This window comes from Procambarus clarkii, chromosome 31, assembly GCF_040958095.1.
Source record: "Procambarus clarkii isolate CNS0578487 chromosome 31, FALCON_Pclarkii_2.0, whole genome shotgun sequence".
In the NCBI taxonomy this organism is placed as follows: domain Eukaryota; kingdom Metazoa; phylum Arthropoda; class Malacostraca; order Decapoda; family Cambaridae; genus Procambarus; species Procambarus clarkii.
In genome coordinates, this window is record NC_091180.1 from 12208758 (window position 1) to 12233234 (window position 24477).

At 45.9% G+C, this 24477-nt stretch overlaps 1 protein-coding gene across 1 annotated transcript in view; it reads right to left on the bottom strand.

Annotated features, from left to right (window-relative positions):
• Positions 1-18370, bottom strand: part of deltaCOP (coatomer subunit delta) — a 28917-nt gene extending 10547 nt beyond the window's left edge. Inside the window, exons 1-5 of the mRNA XM_045743075.2 lie at positions 18044-18370; positions 9648-9911; positions 9140-9352; positions 8561-8728; positions 9-193 (exon numbers count right to left, since the gene is read on the bottom strand). Of these exons, the coding sequence (XP_045599031.1) occupies positions 9-193; positions 8561-8728; positions 9140-9352; positions 9648-9911; positions 18044-18046 (833 nt within the window). The 5' untranslated portion in view covers positions 18047-18370. The remainder of the gene's footprint in view (positions 1-8; positions 194-8560; positions 8729-9139; positions 9353-9647; positions 9912-18043) is intronic.
• Positions 18371-24477: the final 6107 nt, after the last annotated feature.

Sequence of the window (24477 nt, forward strand, 5' to 3'; positions counted from 1 at the left end):
TTACATACGGCTCCACATCCACTTGAGGGGTCTTAACTGGGGTCATCTTAGAGACTGGCTCCGAAGATGACACGACACGTTCTCCTTCAGACTTGAGTTGGTCCACGAACGAGTCCACGTCTTTGGCCTTGCTGCCTAGCTTCATAGCTCGGTTGGGTCCAGACGGCTTTATGGTGGAGGACGGTCTCGTCTCCTGCAGTAACAGAAGAGGTGGTTCACATTTAAGACAAAATACGATTATTTCCATTTGCTGAATTCAACATGGAAGTGGTACACAGATTATCCTCAGTATCCCTATCCTATGTCGCGTCAAGAAACACCATGGATTCTAGTCTCAGAAATAAAGATCTCTTCCCTCTGTCTTGACCTTATCCCTTCACCATTGCAATGGGGCGAGAGTAACTGAAGCTACTCCCTTTATAAATCCCTTTGACCGTATTTACATCAAACTTATTTCAATTTAAAAAGGTGCAAGCAAACTTAATTCAAAAGTAATTTATATAATATTTTCATAAATAAAATATTTGAGTTAGACAATTGTGTGTTATTGCCACATTCACTCACTTTAATTACATGAGAAAAGATTAATCAGGAGAACTAGGATAGATGCAACAGAATTTAGGTACAAGACCAAGGACAAACAGACACCCAGACTTACATACTACAGTGGATTGTACAACAGATACCAGATTAGTGTGTTAGATCTGCATTTTGGTCTAACAAAGCATTTTAATTCTCAACATTTTAATCCACACACATCAGTTAGGTTGGTAGGAGACGGTACATTTTTAATACAGGATTATACAGGTGACAAGTTAATTCAGCTCCTAAAATGATGTGTGTACTTATTAGCGACTATTTGGTCAAACAAAAAAGTACCCAAAGAAGTTCATTTTGTATTACTGAATTAGCCCAAATGACAATGTATTAAGAAAATGGAAAAGTAACTAAATAGCCTAATCTGTCCACATAATCATAGGTCAAATATATACTATCTTAGGCCTAATATAGTATAAATGTGCTATACTAGGCCAAGAATATTTAAGTTTGGTTTTTGGCATCTTTTTCACATCCTCTACAAAATAAATGGTACAAAATGTGAAGTGTTGTCTGCAACAGTATTTTGTACAGTCAACCAAATAGTCGTAAGTGCCATCCTTTTAGGGGGACAGGTTGTCCGTGCAACATTTTATTTGATTCACCACTGCACTGGCCACTCCTGGGGGGCCATTTACCTTTACTTTCCCATTGTTTTGGGAAGCCCTATAACCACTGAATGCATATGCAGGTTAACCTTGTGATAAGTCCACACACACACAATATTGTGCAGTAAAAACTAGTAGAGATTATAATGAAATGCCTCTTTCTGGGGAAGTCTCATGGCTTCCCTATTGCTAACAACACTGAAACAGCTCCTCACCAAAAAGAGACGGAGAGAGCAGGGAATACTAGTACACATCACTGTCACAGAGATATCAAGCACTAAAAAGAAACCGAGTAAAACAGACAAGATCAAGAGGAAGCGAGCACCGCCTGCCAACATGCGAGTCGAGAAGCAAAAAAAAATGCGAAACCACATCCCGTGGCGCGAACCGCTTCAACAAGGCAGACAACACATGCGCCGCCAAGGGCACCGCATCAGATCCAGAGGCGGCCCGAAGAGCCTCCACATCCACTTCAATCCAGTCCGAGGGCAGCTCGAGGAGGGAGAAGAATCGTAGGGCCGAAGTCAGCAGGCCAGGAGCGTGTAAATCCTCCGTGACCAATGCAGCCAAAAGGGAAGGAACCTGCACATGAAGCTGCATCACACCAACATTCTGTGGAAGGGCAGGAGCAAACAAGCACGCACTGAGATGCTCAAAGTCGCCCCCCCCCCCAAGGAGGGGGCAGACAGAACCAAAGTCGAAGCCACTCCCACCCCCAAATCAGAGTCCTTATAACCCAAACGGGGCAGTCTCAGGGCTTCCAGGGAAGCAACGAACCTATCGCGTTGCAGCAACCTAAACCGAGCACGCAACGCCTTGGCTGCCTGCACCCGCATGTCATGATCAGTAGCTAGGGTGAACTGGAGTACGTACAAACAACAAACGTTGCATGACTCCGGGTCAAAAGGATCACCGACCCTACAGGCAGCATGGTGGAGGCATAACCGGTGATTGTCACTCATAGACAAAGGGACAGAACATCCGAAAACCTCGCATGAAGCAAGAGGGGACTCGGGGGGAGGGGGGGTCGCATCCATCAGACCAAGGAGCCCCCCGCGAGGTTCCCACTACTAACACACTAAGTTAGCACACTAAGGGAAGCCCAGACCATGCAAAAGGTACATATATCAGGATACAGCTAACCGGCACCCCAAAACTACAAAGCAAACTGCTAAAAGCTGCACCTCCAGGACATATACACTCGTGAGGGCCTAGCAGAGGACCATCAAAAAAATTTGTATGACCAACCAAGAGGCAGACCCTCCACCAGGCAGAGAAAATTAAAAGAAAAAGAAGGCCCTCACAAGAGGACAATGTGCCCAGGCGGAACAGAGCCAGTCGCTATGAGTGGTGATAAGCTGCGCTATACCCTGCGCCCCAACCAGTGAAGAAAACTTCCCTCCCCCCTACCCATAATACCCTACCCATTTGCCTCTACCCAGAGGCAAACGGGTAAACAAAAACCCTAGCCGACTCTAAGGGCAGTCTATCACCAAGCAGTAAAAGACAGTTAAGGTAGACCCCGAGGTGACTTGTGGAAGGTGGCCCCAAGCCCCAAGGACGGTACTTACAGGACACCTAGGGAAGGAAACCCTAGGCGCATGCAGCCCGAGTACTTGAAGAATAATACTTCTGGCTCGCACACCGACTGTAGAGACAGGATGGCACCACAAGGCACGAAAACAGACTAGCAGACTAAATCTGGAGCCAAAGGCACACAACCTTGCCAGCAACACATCAGCCAAGAACTAAAGGGTGAATCGCCAGTGCGAGGGTCTGGGGCTCTCCCCTTCCCCCCTCCCATGGAGGAAGGGGGGGGTTGCGCAGACAGTGGCACAGCATTGTGATGACGTCATGCTAGTTTGCTAATTTTAATTTGGGGAGTTCTGTCTACTCGTTCGACTTTCGAGAGCAATATTTTCACCAGAATAGGGGTTTGTTTTGGGGCGCCTACCTTTCTGGGTGCCAGACACGGTCGGTGGCAGACGTAGAATTCTCCCATCCATACTGGGGTTTCTATAGGCCATTGCTCCTCGTGCCTCTCAGAGGGGGGCCAGGTTCTGGCTCGTGGTCCCCAATGGACAAGAACTCCATGCACAATGACTGATGCCAGAAAGCTAATATATCCTTATCAGCCTGGATAGCTCTGGGGAGCCCCGTCAGCGCCCCCAGAGATGACGGAGAGCCGACGCCCCCCAGAAAAAATTCATTACACTATCTTTATTTTTGTAAATGGCAGTACATACAGTATCTGATGAAAGAAAGCATCAGTTAACACTATCGGTAACTTTGGACCGGACTCTTGTCCATTATTTTTCTCCAGAGTCCTAACTTTGGACCGGACTTGCGTCCACTACAAAAATATTTGTATAAAATTCATTTTTTATCCAATCGACCTCGGGACAGTATCAAAATAAGCGCCTTTAGAATGCGCACAATTTGATACCAAAATGAAAGATGTAACATGAAACTTGATGTCCGAACACTTATATGATTATAAATAGGTTTTTGGTCAAAATTTTTAAATATTTGTTAAAATTCTATTTATTGTGCTTGTTACGACCCTGGGTTCTTCAGTGGAAACCAGAGGTCAAAATTGAGTTATTAAACTTTCCTATAGTATATTTGAACGCATCACGAGCTGAAATTGTTTGTATCTTCCCTGCCAGACGTAAGACTATTCTTGTTTCTCAAAGAGCATTTAAAAACTGAGCTGGGGGTTGATTATTAAATAATAACATAGGCACCAACTATGTTTACTAATACTTTAATCATTTGTAAAGTAACAATACGTTCCATAGGGGAAGATTTTTAATGTGCTTAGCTGCACGATCAATAAGGCTCCTTCCGGCACCACCACATGCGGGAGGCCTGAGCTGGTCGCTGGGAGCGTTCTTCTTCTGGCTGGCGTTCGTGGGGACGAGACCTACTCTGTGGCTGCACCCCTACTCTCCTCCCTTCTCCTCTTACTTATTTCCCTTACCTTAAGTTCCTGTACCATTAAGTTAAGTACGGTATTTTAAGTGTGCCTACTCTGGTAGTAACGATTGGTGAGACCTGGGGGTAGTATTTGCCAGTGTTTTGGGTACCCCTAAGTGTTGTGTTTTGTATTAGGGTACCACGTGGTCTCACTACCCTTCAGTGAGTGAAGGGTAGTGAAGTCTCACTACCAGCTTCAGTGCTCATCCAGTAGAACTTTACACTAGCTTGTGCTCAGTGTAAAACCTTGCATCCTGTCTATGTGGACAAAGGCTTTTAACATAAGATAGTGTGGTAAAGTAATTATTATTATTGTTATTGGTGTGAGTGTATATGGGGGGGTTGTTAAGGGGTTAATAAATAAGTAAATTAGAACAGAGTATCCCTTCTTCCTGTGTGGGAGTGCATTAATCAACCTCTAGACCAACCTCTAGACTGACATTGTGTGTAGCCAAGTATTCAGCACTGCTTATAGTTTTTTGGGGGGCCGGGCCTTTTAGCTCTCCCATATTTGATAACTCTGTTTTCTAACTACCCTTACCCCTTAATAGTACCAGTTCCCCCATAGCAAGCCCACCATATTTTACATAACAGTGCTATTATGTTGGGACTAGTTTTAAAATGCGCGCCTTTACGTCGCAAAAAATTTGATACCAAAATGAAAGATGTAACACAAAAATTTATGTCAGAACACTGGAAATATATAAATAATTTTGTGATGATGAGCTTCCAGAATTAAAATATATGTTAAAATTCCAGTTATTGCTCTATTATTATGGGACTAGTTTTAAAATACGCGCCTTTTTATTGCGAACAATTTGATACCAAAATGAAAGATCTAGGACGAGAATTGAGATGACAAAGTTGAAAATAGTATACACTTTAATGTATTACTGCGCTCTCTAATGTAATGAGTGGTGCTCGGGGGTGGCACAGCGCTCTCTTTCTGGTAACCTTGGCCCACGTTCATCTTGTTGGCGGGTGGAGCATGCCACGGTTTTTGACATTATATGCATATACTCCTGTAGGGAAATCTATTGCGAACTCATTGATACCAAAATGAAAGACCTAGGATGAGAATTGAGGTAACCAAAGTGAAAAGAGAGTGTACACATTTTATTGCTCTTGCGCGCTCCCGGGTAACTCGCTCTCACTTTCTCTGCTGCGGGTGGTAGGCCAGGCTTTTGGAGTTTATATGCATTTAGTCCTGTAGAGAATTCTTTTGCGAACACAACGATACCAAATTGAAAAACCTAGGACGAGAATTGAGGTGACAAAGTTGAAAAAGAGTACAGGGGTATCTCGGTTTAAGAATTTAATCCATTCCTGGAGACGGTTCGTAACCCAAAAATTCGTAAACCGAAGCTAATTTCCCCACAAGAAATAATGGGAAATGAATTAATCCGTTCCTGACTCCCCAAAATACTTCACTTCAAAGTAAATTTTATACCTAATTCACCCAAATCTACACTACAAAAGTATGTTCAAGTTATTACTTACCCTTGCTGATGGCTCCTGTTGGCATATGGAAGATGGTGAGGAGGGGGGGAGGAGGAGAGGGGTTACTGTGTGGAAGGGGAGTCCCCTTCCATTACAGGCATACCTCAGAATACGAGTTTAATCCGTTCCTGGAGACGCCTGGCCTTCCGAAAACTCGCATTCCGAAGTTAATTTCCCCATAAGAAATAAAGGGAAATGAATTAATCCGTTCCTGACTACCCCAAAAACCCCACATCAAACTAAATTTTTATACCTAATTTACCCAATTCATCTAAATAAACCTACAAAACTGTGTTCCAGTTATTACTTACCTTGCTGTCGAGTGCTGTAGGCGTATGGAAGATGGTGAGGAGGGGGGAGGAGGAGAGGAGTTACTGTTTGGAAGGGGAGTCCCCTTCCATAATCACATCACATAACCCCATGCCTTGTAACACTATGGATACCACTTCTCTTTCTAAATTTTTCAAACCAGCCCCTGTTTGCCTTAAACTCTTTCTTATCTGCATCACTCGTTGCAGGGGTATTCTTTAGAAGGTCTTCGTGCAACACCCTGGCTTTCTCACAAATAATGGCCTCCGAAACACTATCACCCCTCAACTCCTTGTCGTGTATCCAAATTAATAACAACTTTTCCACTTCAAGTATTTGTGGTCTTTGTGCCGTTAATGTTCTTACTCCTTTTGCCACTTTAGCACCCATAATCTTATTTTTCTTCTTAAGTATAGTGCATATTGTTGATGTGGCTTTGTTGTACTGCCTACAAAGTTCAACAACACGTGTACCGTTCTCATGCTTCCGAATGATCTCTTGTTTCTCCTCTATTGTCATCCTCACATGAGCTTTCTGGCCTTTATCCTTACCACTGGCTTTCTTGGGACCCATGGTGAGATATATAATAACAAATTGTATAGACAAATCACCAAAAATCCAACAAAACACTGAAAATCCGCGAGAAGAATTGATGTGGGGGTAGTCACTGAGCGCGAGACAATGGTAAACTGAGGGGCGGCGGGGCGGAGGGGCGACGATCGCCGAACCACCACGCGCTAGGTCGGCCTGTACGCGTATCAACAAACTCGCGTCCCGAAGTAACCCTCGCCTTCTGAGACAAATTTTTGGAGTAAATACTGCTCGCCTTCCGAAAACCTCGCATACAGGGACAATCGCATTCCGAGGTACCACTGTATAACATCAGGCAGTGAAGATTTCTCTGGAGTGCACCCTCTGGCATGTTTTGCCTGCATACCACTAGGTCCTGGTTGTGGCTCACTGCTTAATTTTCTCACAACGAAATGATCCATTGAAGATTGTTTTTCCCTTCTTCGCAACATTTGTCTGCAGTGAGGCATCACATTGTCATTGAAAAGATTAATGCAACGGCTTTCTCTGGGCGAGTTGTTTTAATAAAAGTTTGCATTTCTTCCCACATCTGACACCACTTCCTAATTGTTGAGGAAGGGATTTTCTCTTCTGCCTCATCCTCCTCTGAAGAAATATTCCCAGCTGCCTCTTGTTGCTGCTCCTTTTCAAGGGCTTGGAGTTCTTCGGTGGTCAGTTCTTCGTTGTGTTCTTCCACCAACTCCTTCACATCTGCACCATCCAATTCCAAGCCCATTTTCCAACCCAGAGTAACAATTTCCTCAACAATAGGCACTTCATTTACAGGCTCAAACCCCTCAAAGTCTAGTTTTGGCACACATTCAGGCCACAATTTTCTCCAGCCAGAGATCAGGGTTCTTTGAGTCACTTCTTGGCAGGCTTTGTCAACGAGTTTTAAAGCACTACAAATGTTAAAATGGTGTTTCCAGAACTCTCTGAGGGCGAGGTTTGTGGCTTCAGTCCCTTCAAAACATTTCCGGAAAAGTGCCCTTTCATAAAGTTTCTTAAAATTTGCTATGATTTTCTGGTCCATAGGCTGAATTAGAGGAGTGGTGTTAGGAAGGAAGCAACTTTATTGTGAGAAAATTATATTTGTTCAACAATGCATCTTCCAAACCTGGAGGATGAGCAGAAGCATTGTCGAGGAGAAGCAGGGCCTTGAGTGGGGCATTTCCACACGGCACAAGCGTAACCCTATCTTTCATAGGCTTGTGTCCGGGCAGTGATTTCTCCTCCTTGGTAATGTATGTCCTCTTAGGCAATCTTTTCCAAAACAGTCCTGTTTCATCACAATTAAACACTTGTTGCGGTAGGTATCCCTCAGCCTTTACAAACTCTTTAAATTCTTCAATAAATCTTTCAGCCGCTGGTTTGTCTGAGCTGGCAGCCTCCCCATGCCTCACAACACTATGAATACCACTTCTTTTTCTAAATTTGTCAAACCATCCCCTGCTTGCCTTAAAGTCTTTAGTATCTGCACTCGTTCTAGGGGTTTTCTTTACAAGGTCTTCGTGCAATACCCTGGCTTTCTCACAAATGATGGCCCCTGAAACACTATCACCCGCTAACTCCTTGTTGTGTATCCAAATTAATAACTTTTCCACATCCTCAAGTATTTGTGGTTTTTTGTTTCGTGATCATTGATACGCCTTTTGCCACTTTAGCACTCATAATGTCCTTTTTCTTGGCAAGTACAGTGCATATCGTTGACATGGATTTGTTGTACTGCCTAGCTAGTTCAACAAATCTGGCTCGTAACCTGAAAAGTTCGTAAACAGGGACGTTCGTAACCCGAGGTACCACAGTATACACTTTTCAGAATTACCACGCGATCCCATGGAGCACGCGGTAATGCCCGGACCCACCTGACAGTGTGGGGCTCGCTGGCGCAAAGCACAAAAGTGTTAAACAATTATGATGACTTAAAAGGGAAATGTATTGGAATAGATACTGTATACCTTTGTTGGATTTTTATACTGTAATCACATGCACATTACCTGTGTAGAGGCTGTGATGGTTTCGGTAGGTGTCGTGAAGCCTCCCGAGCCACCTCCAAATCCTCCCGACATGCCAAAACCTCCAGTGTTTCCACCAGAATAACCCTGGTTCTTGCCACCTCTCTTTTGTTCTTCATAACGTTTTCGCTGGAGTTCCTTAGCCTTCTCCTAGAATTTAAAATATACCGAAGTCATTAAAACCACATACCCAATTAGTACAGTATAAAATGTTTAAATTTGAAAATACAAAAAGCAGAAAACTAAATTTGGCCACTAAAATACATTAATAGGAACCCTAAGGCCGTTAAAGGACAACTTGGAACAGTTGGGCCACAAAGTGTTAACTAACACTGCACACTTTAGGCACTTTCCATCTTTCTCCTCCTTCTGGTGAAGCTATATCAAGTAGACAAGTGGCAGTTTACAGTAAATGGAAGTTTTATAAGTAGCTTAACCATCACAAACGCAATTACAAAACTATCATTTATACAAACTAACACTACTCGTATAATTCAATAGAACTGTACTTATAACAAATTAACGCTAAATTACAGAACAATTCGAAGCGCATATTTTTACCTTCATTTTGGTACGAGCCTCCCTCTCTTGAGTTTCACGAACTGCCCTATACACTTTTTCTTCGTGTGAATCCATTTCCACAAATGTTCGTATCTGGGCCAAGTTGACAGACTCGCGGTAACCCAATGCGACGATCTCGTCAAAAGCAAATATGAGGTGGAAAGAATTTTCAAGAATCTCGCTCTCCTCCATGTTGCGACAATATTCTGGGATCTGTAAAAAGGCAAACCTCTTAAGTACAGTTAATAGAATTCTATTCTTTATCCTGCTAAAATATATCTTATGAAACTCGTGCAATCAAAATTATATGAAAAAATAAAAAGTAACAAAATAGTTTACAAAAGATAAATAGGATATTTGAAGGAGTGTTTTTGACCCAATGAATGATTATTAGTACAAGTTAATTTTTTAAGATATTTGACAATGCAGACTACCTTGGCTTCAACAATTCGGATGCTTACACAGACATACAGTACTGTGCTACATAGAAGAAAAAACTTTAAATTACCACACGGGAAAAGAGTCTCAGTGTCTCCAGATCTTCCAAAATGTTCGATGCTCGAGTTGTGATAAGCAGCATGTAGAGTCTATCCAAGGGCTGATAAACATAGCGGACCGATTCTGTCTCCACGAAGGTGTGCTGTCGCCCAGTAGTCATCAGCTTGGGAAACGCTGCCAGAAGGCCTTCAATGCGAGATTTGGTCATCTCGACAAATTGGCGCGACACCAGAGCTTTGCCGCTCTTGGTGCAGACTGCTGCAGCCAGCAACACCTGTGGAATTCAAGCGAATTTTAAAACTCAACATGAAAGATGTTACCAGTCAATCATCATAACACTTAATTTTGGTTTTGTTGGTCACGTTAAATTAAAAATTTAATGATGTGCTTTACTCGGTTGAAACTTTGTTTTCATAGTCATAATCTGATTATATATATTCTTAAAAGGGAGTCCCCAATTTACAATTGAGACAAGTTCCTAATTTGCCACCTTAAAGCCATCGGTAAGAACACTGAACACTATTTTCCATAGGCGCAATGCAATACTGTATGAGCACTATATATTGGCAGATTTAAAATTAATTTAACCCTTAGACAGTGGCTATTATGAAATGGTCATTGCTGCCTATGTGTAAAAAAAAAACAGCATTAAATGTAACGAAACGCCGTTTTCTGGGCGAGACCTGGAAGCTTCCCGGAGCTATCCTGGGCTGAAGTGTCAATATTAGACTGAGGACTGAGACAACAGTCAATCGATTAAGTTCTTAGCCTACCGGGGACCACAAGCCAGAACTTGGCCCCCTCAGAGAGGCAGAAGGAGCAATGGCCTATTGACACCCCCCCCCATGTAATTGGAAGCAGTCTATGTCTGCCATCTACCAGGTCAGGCACCCTGAAAGCTAGGAATCCCAAAACAAACTGGTTAAAAATTGTAAAACGAAAGCCAAATGAGCAGGCAGAACTCCCCTATTAGAAAATAAGCAAACAAGCATGACATCACCACAGCCGCCACATCGATGCAACAGCTACAAAAGGCCGATTCAAAATTTGGAGCAACAGGCAGGAGTAAAAGGTCAGGTGCTTCAGTGGATAAGGGAGTATCTAAGCAAGAGGAAACAGCGAGTAACTGTGAGTGGGGGGGGGGGAGATATCAGAGTGGCGAGATGTCACCAGCAGTCCCACAGGGCTCTGTACTTCGACCCATCCTGTTTCTAATATACATATGTAAACGACCTTTCAAAGGATATAGACTCCTTCCTCTCAATGTTTGCTGATGATGCAAAAATTATGGAGAAGAATCAAAACAGACTTAGATAGACAGAAACTACAGGACGACCTGGACAAACTGGTGGAATGGTCTAGAAAATCTCTACTAAAGTTCAACTCGGGAAATTGTAAAGTAATGAAATTAGATGAAGCGAACCGAGAGCTGAACACAATGTACCATCTGGGAGGTGATATCCTGCAAGAGTCAAATAGAGAAAGATCTGAGGGTTGATATTACACCGAACCTGTCCCCAGAGGCCCACATCACAAGGATATCAGCAGCAGCATATGCTAGACTGGCCAACATAAGAATTGCCTTTAGAAACTTGTGCAAGTAATCGTTCAGGACCTTGTATATCACTTATGTAAGACCAATCCTGGAGTATGCAGCTCCATCCTGGATTCCATACCTAGTTAAAACACAAGATAAAGTTAGAGTCTCCGTGGTGTAGTGGTAAGACACTCGCCTGGCGTTCCGCGAGCGCTATGTCATGGGTTCGTATCCTGGCCGGGGAGGATTTACTGGGCGCAATTCCTTAACTGTAGCCTCTGTTTAACGCAACAGTAAAATGTGTACTTGGATGAAAAAAACGATTCTTCGCGGCAGGGGATCATATTCCAGGGACCATAGGATTAAGGACTTGCCCGAAACGCCACGCGTACTAGTGGCTGTACAAGAATGTAACAACTCTTGTATATATCTCAAAGAAAAAAAAAAAAAAAAAAAAAAAAGAGAAGATTCAGAGGTACGCCACCAGACTAGTCCCAGAACTGACAGGTATGAGCTACGAGGAACGGCTAAGGGAGCCGAACCTCATATCCCTGGAAAACAGAAGAGTAAGTGGAGACATGATAACCACCTACAAAATTCTCAGGGGAATTAACAGGGTGGATAAATTCTTTAGCAAGGGTGGAGCACGAACAAGGGAACAAGTACCACAGGGTTCAGTTCTTGCACCGGTAATGTTCATTGTCTACATAAACGATCTACCAGTTGGAATACAGAATTATATTACAGTAACATGTTTGCTGATGATGCTAAGATAATAGGGAAGATAAGAAACCTAGATGATTGTCATGGCCTTCAAGAAGACCTGGACAAAATAAGTATATGGAGCAACACTTGGCAAATGGAATTTAATGTGAATAAATGCCATGTTATGGAATGTGGAACTGGAGAACATAGACCCCCACACAATGTATAAATTATGTGAGAAATCTTTAAAGAATTCTGACAAAGAAAGGGATCTAGGGGTGGTTCGAGAGAGAAAACTGTCACCTGAGGACCACATTAAGAACATTGTGCGAGGATCCTATGCTACACTTTCTAACTTCAGAATTGCTTTTAAATACATGGATGGAGAAATACTAAAGAAATTGTTCACGACTTGTTAGACCAAAGCTGGAATATGCAGCAGTTGTATGGTGCCCATATCTTAAGAAGCACATCAACAAACTGAAAAAGGTGCAACGACATGCCACTAAGTGGCTCCCAGAACTGAAGGACAAGATCTACAAGGAGAGGGTAGAGGCATTAAATATGCAAAAACTAGAAGATAGAAGAAAAAGAGGCGATATGATCACTACGTACAAAATAATAACAGGAATCGATAAAATTGATAGGGAAGAAAATCGAGACGGTTGGAACAAGTTAGGTGAGAAGGTGGTAGAGGCCAAAACCATCAGTAATTTCAAAGCGTTTTATGACAAAGAATGCTGGGGAGACGGGACACCAAGCGCGTAGCTCTCATCCAGTAACTACACTTAAGTAATTACACTTAGGTAATTACAGGTGGAAACTTAGTACCCATATGAGCCACAGAGACATTAGAAAAACTTTTTTTCAGTGTCAAAAAAAAAATTCAGTGTACTTAACAAATGGAATGCATTAAGTAATGATGTGGTAGAGGCAGATTCCATACAAAGTTTCAAATGTAGATATGATAGAGCCCAGTAGGCTCAGGAATCTGTACACCAGCTGATTGACAGTTGAGAGGCGGGACCAAACAGCCAGGGCTCAACCTCTGCACACACACAACTAGGTAAGTACAACTAGATACGTACCGCTGTCTGAACAGCTCCCCCCCCCCTCCCTGGAGAGGGAAGGGGGAAGCCCCAGACCTCCCGCACCGGCTACCCAACCCAAGTTCAGAGGATGAATATAAAAAAACAGGAAAAATGCCAAACAGAGGGAGGGAGGGAGGGATGCCAGGGAGCCTCCGGGTCTCGCCCAGAAAATGGCAATTCATTACATTCAATGCTGGTTTTCTGTGAAGACCTCCTTCAGCTCCCCGGAGCTACCTAACCAAAGAATAAGGAAAATAGGGACTTACCTGGGAGGCAGCCGCCACTTGCTCTTCAACTCAAAGTCGATACAACTAGCTGCAATCTGTGACTCAAGGTTATACATGCCCAAGAAGGACCAGGAACATTAAAGAGGTACCATGCGGCCAGGACCCTGTTCAACCTCCAGAAACCCTGTGCCCGAATGTCAGCCCAACACACATTACCAAAAACAGCAGCCAACGCCTCGAACTTACGAACATCATGGGCACGGGGATAGACTGCTGGCTAGTTGGACCAAATAATCCTGCGGACAACCTGGGAGACCCACGCCCTGGAACAGGGAAGAAGGTAAACTGGGTCAACCCAAAGCGCGTACCCGGCCACGGAGGCCGTGGAGCGCAAGTAACGTTGAAAAACCGCAACCGGATACAAAAAAATGATGCACCCCTCGTTGAACCAACCAAGCATCAACAGCCCAAGGACCCCTTCGGAAAGCAGCAGTCTCATTCTTCGTCAGAAAAGGAGAAGACAGCTGCAAACAAACAAAACCACCACCAGGCTTGAAAGAGTAGAAACCCCTGCGCCGGAGAAAAGCATGAAGTTTCCTGACCCCAACCCCCAGAGGCCAATGCCAACAAGAAAAGAGCCTTAGACAAAACGACAACCCTTACAAGAGCTCAATCGATGAGCAGCTGGCACTGCGCCGACCAGAAGCCAATTACTCCGCAGGAGGGGCTGGCTCCAAATCTGGTACCACTGACTAACGATGACCGAAGGAACCCCGAGCCCTGGCATGACCCTTCCCCCACCACCCCTCCCCCACAGAGAACCAACAAGTTCAACATAGGCCAGCAACTAAACGAAGCTGCCTACAGAAAATGCACCACCACACAGACTGCAAACAGCAACTGACAAAAAAGCGAACGAAAATCTAAGAACCAGAGCCCAAGCAGATTCCAAAGAATCGATGAGCATCGCCTGTCGGCATGCGAAGCAAGAAGTAAAGAACACATACACTGCTTCCTTTAGAATAGGCGCAAACAACTTCAACAGGGCAGCCGACGCACGAGCCAATCCGAGCGCCTCCCCCACCTACCACCCGAGCCGAGCACCACCCTCACCTGACACACGAGCCGAGCCAAGCCGAGCGCCACCCCCACCTGCCACCCGAGCCGAGCGCCACCCCCCACCTACCACCCGAGCCGAGTCGAGCGCCACCCGCCACCTACCACCCAAGCCGAGCACCACGCCCCACCTACCACCCGAGCAGAGGAGAGCCGAGCACCACCCCCACCTGCCACCCGAGCCAAGCCGAGCGTCATACATACCTGCCACCTGGGCCAAGCCGAGCGCCACTCCCACCTGCCACCTGGGCTGAGCCAAGCGCCACGCCCACCTGCCACCCGGGCCGAGCCGAGTGCCACACCCGCCTGCCACCAGGGCCGAGCCGAGCGCCACACCCGCCTGCCACCAGGGCCGAGCCGAGCGCCACACCCGCCTGCCACCAGGGCCGAGCCGAGCGCCACACCCGCCTGCCACCCGGGCCGAGCCGAGCGCCACACCCGCCTGCCACCCGGGCCGAGCCGAGCGCCACACCCGCCTGCCACCAGGGCCGAGCCGAGCGCCACACCCGCCTGCCACCCGGGCCGAGCCGAATGCTACCCCACCTGCCACCCGAGCCGAACCGAATGCCACCCCCACCTGCCACCTGAGCCAAGCCAAACGCCACCCTCACCTGCCACCTGAGCCGAATGAAACTCCCACCTGCCACCCGGTTGAGTCGAGCGCCACCCCCACCTGCCACCTGAGCCAAGCGCCACACCCACCTGCCACCCTAGCCAAGTGCCATCCCCCACCTGCCACCCTAACCGAGCTGAGCGCCACGCCCCACCTGCCACCCGAGCCTAGTGCCACGCCCCACCTGCCTAGTGCCACACCCCACTTTCCACCCGAGCGGAGCACCATCCCCCACCTACCACCCGAGCAGAGCCAAGCCCCACCTGCCACCCAAGCCGATACGAGCACCTCGCCCACCAAGCCGATTCGAGTGCCTCGCCCACCTACCACCCGAACCGAGTGCCACCCCCCACTTGCCACCTGAGCAAAGCCGAGCGCCACGCCCACCTGCCACCCGAGCCGAGCGCCACGCCCACCTGCCACCCAAGCCGAGCGCCAACCTGCCACACACACCACAACCACTTGCCATACAAACCACAAACACCACACCAACCTGCCACACAAACCACAAACACTTGCCACACAAACCACAAACACTTGCCACACAAACCACAAACACCACACCAACCTGCCATACCAACCACAACCACAACACCAACCTGCCACACAAACCACAATCACAACACCAACCTGCCACACAAACCACAACCACAACACCAACCTGCCATACAAACCACAAACACCACACCAACCTGCCACACCAACCACAACCACAACACCAACCTGCCACACAAACCACAATCAACACCAACCTGCCACACCAACCACAACCACAACCTGCCACACAAACCACAACCACCACACCAACCTGCCACACAAGCCACAAACAACACACCAACCTGCCACACAAACCACAACCACCACACCCACCTGCCACACAAACCACAACCACCACACCAACCTGCCACACAAGCCACAAACAACACACCAACCTGCCACACAAACCACAACCACCACACCCACCTGCCACACAAACCACAACCACAACCTGCCACACCAACCTGCCACACAAACCACAACCACAACACCAACCTGCCACACAAACCACAACCACCACACCAACCCGCCACACAAACCACAACCACCACACCAACCCGCCACACAAACCACAACCACCACACCAACCCGCCACACAAACCACAACCACCACACCAACCCGCCACACAAACCACAACACCAACCCGCCACACAAACCACAACCACCACACCAACCCGCCACACAAACCACAACCACCACACCAACCTGCCACACAAACCACACCCACCTGCCACACCAACCCGCCACACAAACCACAACCACCACACCAACCCGCCACACAAACCACAACCACCACACCAACCCGCCACACAAACCACAACCACCACACCAACCTGCCACACAAACCACAACCACCACACCAACCTGCCACACAAACCACACCCACCTGCCACACCAACCTGCCACACAAACCACACCCACCTGCCACACCAACCTGCCACACAAACCACAACCACCACACCAACCTGCCACACAAACCACAACCACCACACCAACCTGCCACACCAACCACAAACACCACACCAACCTGCCACACCAACCACAAACACCACACCAACCTGCCACACAAACCACAACCACCACACCAACCTGCCACACAAACCACAACCACCACACCAACCTGCCACACAAACCACAACCACCACACCAACCTGCCACACAAACCACACCCACCTGCCACACCAACCTGCCACACAAACCACAACCACCACACCAACCTGCCACACAAACCACAACCACCACACCAACTTGCCACACAAACCACAACCACAACACCAACCTGCCACACAAACCACAACCACCACACCAACCTGCCACACAAACCACAACACCAACCTGCCACACAAACCACAACCACCACACCAACCTGCCACACAAACCACAACCACCACACCAACCTGCCACACAAACCACAACCACCACACCAACCTGCCACAACAAACCACAACCACCACACCAACCTGCCACACAAACCACAACCACCACACCAACCTGCCACACAAACCACAACCACAACACCAACCTGCCACACAAACCACAACCACCACACCAACCTGCCACAACAAACCACAACCACCACACAAACCACAACCACAACCTGCCACACAAACCACAACCACCACACCAACCTGCCACACAAACCACAACCACCACACCAACCTGCCACAACAAACCACAACCACCACACCAACCTGCCACACAAACCACAACCACCACACCAACCTGCCACAACAAACCACAACCACCACACCAACCTGCCACAACAAACCACAACCACCACACAAACCACAACCACAACACCAACCTGCCACACAAACCACAACCACCACACCAACCTGCCACACAAACCACAACCACCACACCAACCTGCCACAACAAACCACAACCACCACACCAACCTGCCACAACAAACCACAACCACCACACCAACCTGCCACAACAAACCACAACCACCACACCAACCTGCCACACAAACCACAACCACCACACCAACCTGCCACAACAAACCACAACCACCACACCAACCTGCCACACAAACCACAACCACCACACCAACCTGCCACAACAAACCACAACCACCACACCAACCTGCCACAACAAACCACAACCACCACACCAACCTGCCACACAAACCACAACCACCACACCAACCTGCCACAACAAACCACAACCACCACACCAACCTGCCACACAAACCACAACCACCACACCAACCTGCCACAACAAACCACAACCACCACACCAACCTGCCACAACAAACCACAACCACCACACCAACCTGCCACACAAACCACAACCACCACACCAACCTGCCACACCAACCACAACCACCACACCAACCTGCCATACAAACCACAACCACCACACCAACCACAACCACCACACCAACCACAACCACCACACCAACCTGCCACACAAACCACAACCACCACACCAACCTGACCCCCAGAGGCCTACGGGACTGGCCGGGTGACCCCACAACACACACAGACAGACCTGGGGTCAAACCTCTCTTTATCTTGACCCGCAAGCGGCAGCAGCGGCCTCCAGAGACGGCCGCTGCCGCACGCGGCACTCACCATGATCAAGGGCGAGGTGGAGGCGGTGTGGTGGAGTAGGAGGAGGAGCCGCGGGTCCCGGAGACCAGTGTGGAGGGTGACGTTGTTGTGCCCAGGGCGGCGGAACACTCCGATTCTCCCCCGCGAGCTGACGTGTCCACTCGCTCCTGTGCCGCCTTTGGCCTTATTCTGGTATGTATTTCTAGCCTCCGGCGTGGTCGCCTCGTGTAACAATTTATCGTCGATGGCTGTCAGTTGCGCACAGTAGCGTGCGTGGCTCGAGAAATGATTTTTACATTAATATGGTTTTTGGGGAAACTTCGATTTTGCAGTAGCTGTCACTTATATGTGTTCGGATGTGTTTCCGCCGACTTTGGCTTCATTTTGAAACATCTCATAAGCATTTGTCGATTATATAATACATTTTAGGTGTTTCTAATTATTTAAGTTTACAATTTCATCAAGAATATGTGACCTAATGAGTACTCTCATGCATTACTTAGGATTATGTTTAAATGATATCAATTAGAAGGGTTAATGCCGAACAGCTTTTTTGGCCCGTTTTCCCTTGAGTTGACAAGTTTTAGTTAGTTCCTGAATTTACTTTAATTTACCTGAGAAGCCATTAACACTCTAGTGGCCTCGAGGAGGACAGGACGCCTGCGGCTTGTCAAATGTCCCCCCCCCTCCCCCATTTGCCCTTATGTTTTTGTTCCAGCTGAATTTTGGTATTTACGGCTTCGGCGGGTAGGCGGTTATAATCCTGTGGGTGAAACTCCATCTCCTTCTTCTTCGCGATAAGTGTAGTTTGCATGAAGTTTTGTCCTCCTGGGGACTGCACGAATGGTGATGTTGAAAGATGTGACACAGTGGCGCGTCAGGGATGTCAATGATCATAATTTGGCAGAGATTGGAACTTGTCGATATAATAAATAAATAAATAAATAAATAAATAAATAAATGTTTATTTAGGTAAGGTACATACATAAAGAGATTTTACAAAGTTTGTTGGGTTAAGTCGTACTCTAGGAATATCAAAACTGTATTTATTTCTGGTGTGGTGCTCATGGGTTCTGTTACAACCTTCAATGAATCTTTTGAGGTCAGGATTGGCATTACAGTTCAGCGTTTTATATATGTATAATACACATGAGAGAATGTGCAATGACTTAATATCTAACATATTCAGAGATTTGAGTAGGGGTACCGAGTGATGTCTGGGGCCAGAGTTGGATATTGTCCTAATAGCAGCTTTGTGTTGAGTAATTAGAGGACGTAAATGATTTTGGGTAGTAGAACCCCAAGCACAAATACCATAGTTGAGATATGGATAGATGAGGGAGTAATAGAGAGTCACCAGGGCAGGGCGAGGAACATAATATCTGATCTTAGAAAGAATGCCAACAGTTTTTGAAACTTTTTTTGATATATTTAGGTTGTGTCCCTGGAAATTCAGCTTGTTATCGATGAGGACATCAAGGAATTTACCATCAACTTTACTACTGATTTGAATATTGTTTATTCTTAGATTAATTTCATTTGAGGATTTATTACTAAACAAAATACAGAAAATTTTGTCAATGTTAAGGGTGAGTTTGTTAGCAGTTAGCCAAAGATGGACTTTATTAAGTTCAGTATTCACGGTGACATTTAGAGCAAGGGGGGTCAGGACTGGAAAAAATGAAGATTGTGTCATCAGCAAATAAGATTGGTTTGAGGTGTTGGGAGGCATTTGGAAGGTCATTAATGTAGATGAGAAAGAGGAGAGGACCAAGTATGCTGCCCTGGGGAACACCAATGTTGATGGGTAGGGTGGGAGAAATGGAATTATTCGCAGAAACATACTGGAGCCTGTCAGTAAGGTAAGACTGGAGGTATTGCAGGGAGTGTCCTCTGACTCCATAATGTAATTTAAGAAGAAGGTTTTGGTGGTTGACAGTGTCAAAAGCTTTACGTAGGTCTACAAATAACCCAACAGGGAACTCATTTTTATCAAGAGCTGCATGTATCAAGTTAATCATACAAATAAGTGCATCGTTAGTGCTTTTATTGGGTCTGAAACCATATTGGCAAGAGCTAAGTATGTTGAGTTTGGCTAGATATGAGTAAAGCTGCTTGTAGATTAGTTTTTCAAATATTTTTAACAAGGTTGGTAGAATTGATATAGGTCTGTAATTGTTGACATCAGTGAGATCACCACATTTTTCGTATTGCCCTTCTGCCTCTCTTCTCAACCTGACATATTCATTCCTGGCACTCTAATATCTTTCTCTGCTCTCCAGTGTCCTGTTATTTCTATAGTTTCTCCATGCTCTTTTACTTTGTTGCTTAGCTAGCCTACATTTCTGATTAAACTATGGGTTTCTTATCTGCATTTCGTTGTTTTCCTTTTTGAAAGGCAGCAGAACAAACTTGTCTGCTGCCTCCTTACACTTCTGCGTGATGTAGTCCATCATGTCTTGGGCAGTGTTTCCTCTGAGCCCTGTTTCGCCATGTTATATCTGTTAGGAATTCCCTTATCTCCTCATATTTTCCTTTTTGGAATGCCAGCCTTTGTTTTCAGTTCTCTTCTTCGAGTTCGTTAACCCTTCTTCAACCAGATACTCAAACGTCAGTACACTGTGGTCGTATTTCCTACCGGGGCCTCGAAACCGATATTCCTTATGTCGGAGTCGTTCAGAGTGAAGACTAGGTCAAGTCTCGCTGGTTCATCGTTTCCTCTCATCCTTGTGGGTTCTCTGACATGCTAGCTTAAGAAGTTTCTTGTCACCACCTCTTAAGATTGATTGATGAAGATTAAGCCACCCAAAAGGTGACACGGGCATGAATAGGCCGTAAGTGGTGGCCCTTTTGAGCCATTACCAGTATCAAGAGCTGATACTGGAGATCTGTGGAGGTGCGACTGTACCCTGCGTGACGGGAGATGTCTCCCGTCACCACCTCTAATAGCTTAGCTCTCCATGTATCCTCACCTCCATGCGGTTCCATGCAGTGTTTTATTGCTGTAGTTCAGTAAATTGTTTGGGCCATGTTATAATGGTTTAGATCACCGCGTGTGTTATTTACTGGTGTTCTGCAGTAATTGTCAATTGCAACCGGGTTGTAATTGTTTTTAGATCATCGAGTGTTGATTTACTGTGTTGTGGGTGAACGCGTCATTGGGACAAGTACTTGGTGGTGTTGTTATTCTGTATATTGGGTTGTTATCGAAGTCCAGTTTTCTGTGAGGGTTAATTAGTCAAGGGTAATTAACGTAACATCATCAAGGGAACACCCATTGCTTATAGAGGAATTGTTCACAAGACACTGAGTTAATGTAAGATACGTTTGGGTTAATTATTTTCCAAGGAACAGCTGTTTGGTCGGTCAAGGGATTTGGGGCCAAGCAGCCACTTCAGGGGAAGTCAGACAGTGTTGCAGGAATTCCGGCAGGGCTGAAAGCTTGCATTTAAGTACTGTCTCTTGCATATTATCTGTCAGTTGGACAGGTAATTAAGGGTTCACGGAAGTCGAGGTAATCAACTCCAATCTGGGTTTGATCGACTCACGCGAAGGCTCCATTGTTGCATTAACGTAACGTCGATTATTAAGTATCTGTCAGTTGGACAGGTAATTTGATTGACTCTCCAGAGAGTAAAGTCATTGTTAAGTACTGTAGACGTGGTGGTTAGTTATGGGTCCGTGGGATAGTGATCTAGTCACCTGGGTTCATCGGGGTGTGTAGGACCCCAGAGGGAATTAATTTCGTTGATGTTATAATTGTTGAGCCAGTGTGAAAGGTGACGTATATGTGTGTGTAATTAATTATTGAACTTCGAGGTAGTAATTGCTCAAGGTAGTCAACGGTGGTTGCCGTCCTCTTAGCACCTTGGACATAGAATTTTAGTAAACTATCGAGTGGACGATAGTAACCGATAATGTAACTTGTGCTGGGATTAATCAGCTGTCCATAGTACAGGGATTAATGGGGATTACTCACTGAATGCTCGACGGGTCAAGTGTTTGTGTAATTCAGAGTTACGAGTGACAGTTGTACAGTTTGACTTGTCTGTGGAGGACAAAATAAGTTAACCTAAGTGTTACTATTAATATTAACGTAATCAATTAGTCATTGATTGTTGATCGTCCAAGGGACGAAGTGTTAACGTAAGAATTTAATTAAGGAGGGTTGCTGTGTAGTACCATAAAGGTGTTTAGTTTAGTTATATTTTATTTTACCAATAACATGAGTCAGCAGACGGGATATTTGAGAGGCACCAGGTTGTCTGACCTTAGTTAGTTTAGTTCATTTATTATGCACCCCATACCCATCTTGTGGGCGGTAGTAGAAAGGGTTACAGCAATTAAAAAATTACACTTCTAGAGTGTTAGTGACTACAAGTTAACCAGGGGGTCAGGTCGTGTGAATTGACCTTGCTTCTGCTAAGCTGATAATAGTAGACGGCTGACAGGGTTGGGCCCGTCAAACAAGTCACTGTTTAAGGTGTGGTAGGTAGTGAGCCTTAGACTAACTTACTTGTGGGCAGAAGTTAGCTACCAGGTCCCCCATAAATACCCATGGAACTGTACATTCGAAAGATAGAGCATCTGCAGAATACAGAACAGATAGAGAGGCTGGACGATTGAACAGCAGCCGAGATAGGCTGTCGGCCGGACGGGTCTGTCAACCCCCTCCACCCCCTCTCTATCCAACTTAGGCTCAGACTCTTGGTGAGTTGAATGTTAAGATGACTTTTTACTGACTTCACAATCGACTTGAGAATGGTCCAGGGCGGACCTGAACGTCGTCGTCCCTTCACCTTCTAGTGTGTGGTCTGGTCAACATACTTTAGCCACGTTATTGTGACTCATCGTCTGCATTAAGATGACTTATTTCGTGTTTTCCACACTTAAGGTGTTTGTGTGATCATCAGGAGCAGACAGCCGTAGTGTACTCAATGTCTTGTGTGGTAACTCACATTGTATATTAATCTTGACATAGTCAACATTAAGTTAAATTGCCTGAATTGATACTTATCATGTTAAATATAATGGATGAATTTATTGTTTAAATTGTCTTTAATTGTGTTCGCTAGACCTTGGATTTTCTGATATATTGCAAACTAGAGTGTAGAACACTCTGAGTTCACTGACTTGATGAGTATGAGTACATGCTTACAGCAAATACATTTGATACATGCTAAAGTAACATTTGATAACAAGTTAGAGTACAGACAAGTTCCATTCTTGTCTTGTATGTAATGAACTAGAATAGATGGGGTAGTCCTTTCTACCTTCTACTTTCCACTCTTCTACTTCCACTACTCTCCGTAGTAGCACAAAAGTTCTTCGTCTCTCCCTCCGCCTCTCTTTTCAAACTTTCCCTTTCACCTGACCGCTACTCCCATACTCCTTAATCCTCCCACCTACCTCCCTCCCTCACGACGTTTAATAACCTCTTCATTTCTCTTCATTTTATTTTCTGTTCGTGGCAGTGAAATGTTTTAAGAGTTCTCTATAAAGTTGCTGGTAGCTTAGAGTTAATGGTTATGGTAGGGCAGGATTTCCGGATAAGAAGAGTGTTTAAATTTCTTTACACACAAATTTCTTAATTTCCGAGGAGGGGGAGTTGTAATGATCTGGTGCTCAGATCATTGGTTCTCCCTTCTCCCCTCCTTCCTTCTCCCTTTCTCCCCTCCCCTTGCCCGTCATTCGTCTCCTCCTCTTCCCCCCCTCCCTGTCGCCCATTTGTCAGGGTCAAGAGGTTGACCTGAGGGTGGTCTTGCTGCTGGCCCTCGTGATACCTTTGGCTTCCCCACTCAGATTTCCTTCTCCATCCACCTCTCATTCCCTCTCTTCCCCTCTCACCGGTCACTTCCCCATACCAGGCGAGTCAAATGTCCCTACTCTTTATTTTGGAGGAGACGGGCTTGAACATAATTTAACAGTGTGGTAAGCATTGCTCGGAGGTGCACGGGGCTCCATAGAGGCGCCTTGTTCCCTTCTAATAGCTGGAGAGAGCTGACTCAATCTTCAAGAATTCATGTAACCTTTCATGGCAGATCATGGAAGGTGATTGGCAGTAGATAAGTGCCAACCCGCCAAACACACACCGAAACTACGACGTTGGTACAACGTTCGAACAAGTTTCAACACCTCCTAACCAGTTATAACAACCAATATAGCAAGTTGTAACAACGTTCTAATACGTCATAAACACGTTAAGCCATAATGTAACAACTTTATTACAAGTTGTAGCAAGCGGAATATAGAGACAGTTTCGGATTGTGTTTCCAGGGAAGTCCTTATTGGCCCTAGAGAGCCAGACCTCAGGCCTAGTGTAAATAGTTGGCCATTGCCAAAATAAGGGGTGGAACCCTGGGGCTGTATTAGATGGTGGGAGGAGCAATCCATTCCACCGGTAAGCTGGTAAAACAAAATTTCAAGAGTGTGTTGGGATAGGGGACACCAGCCCG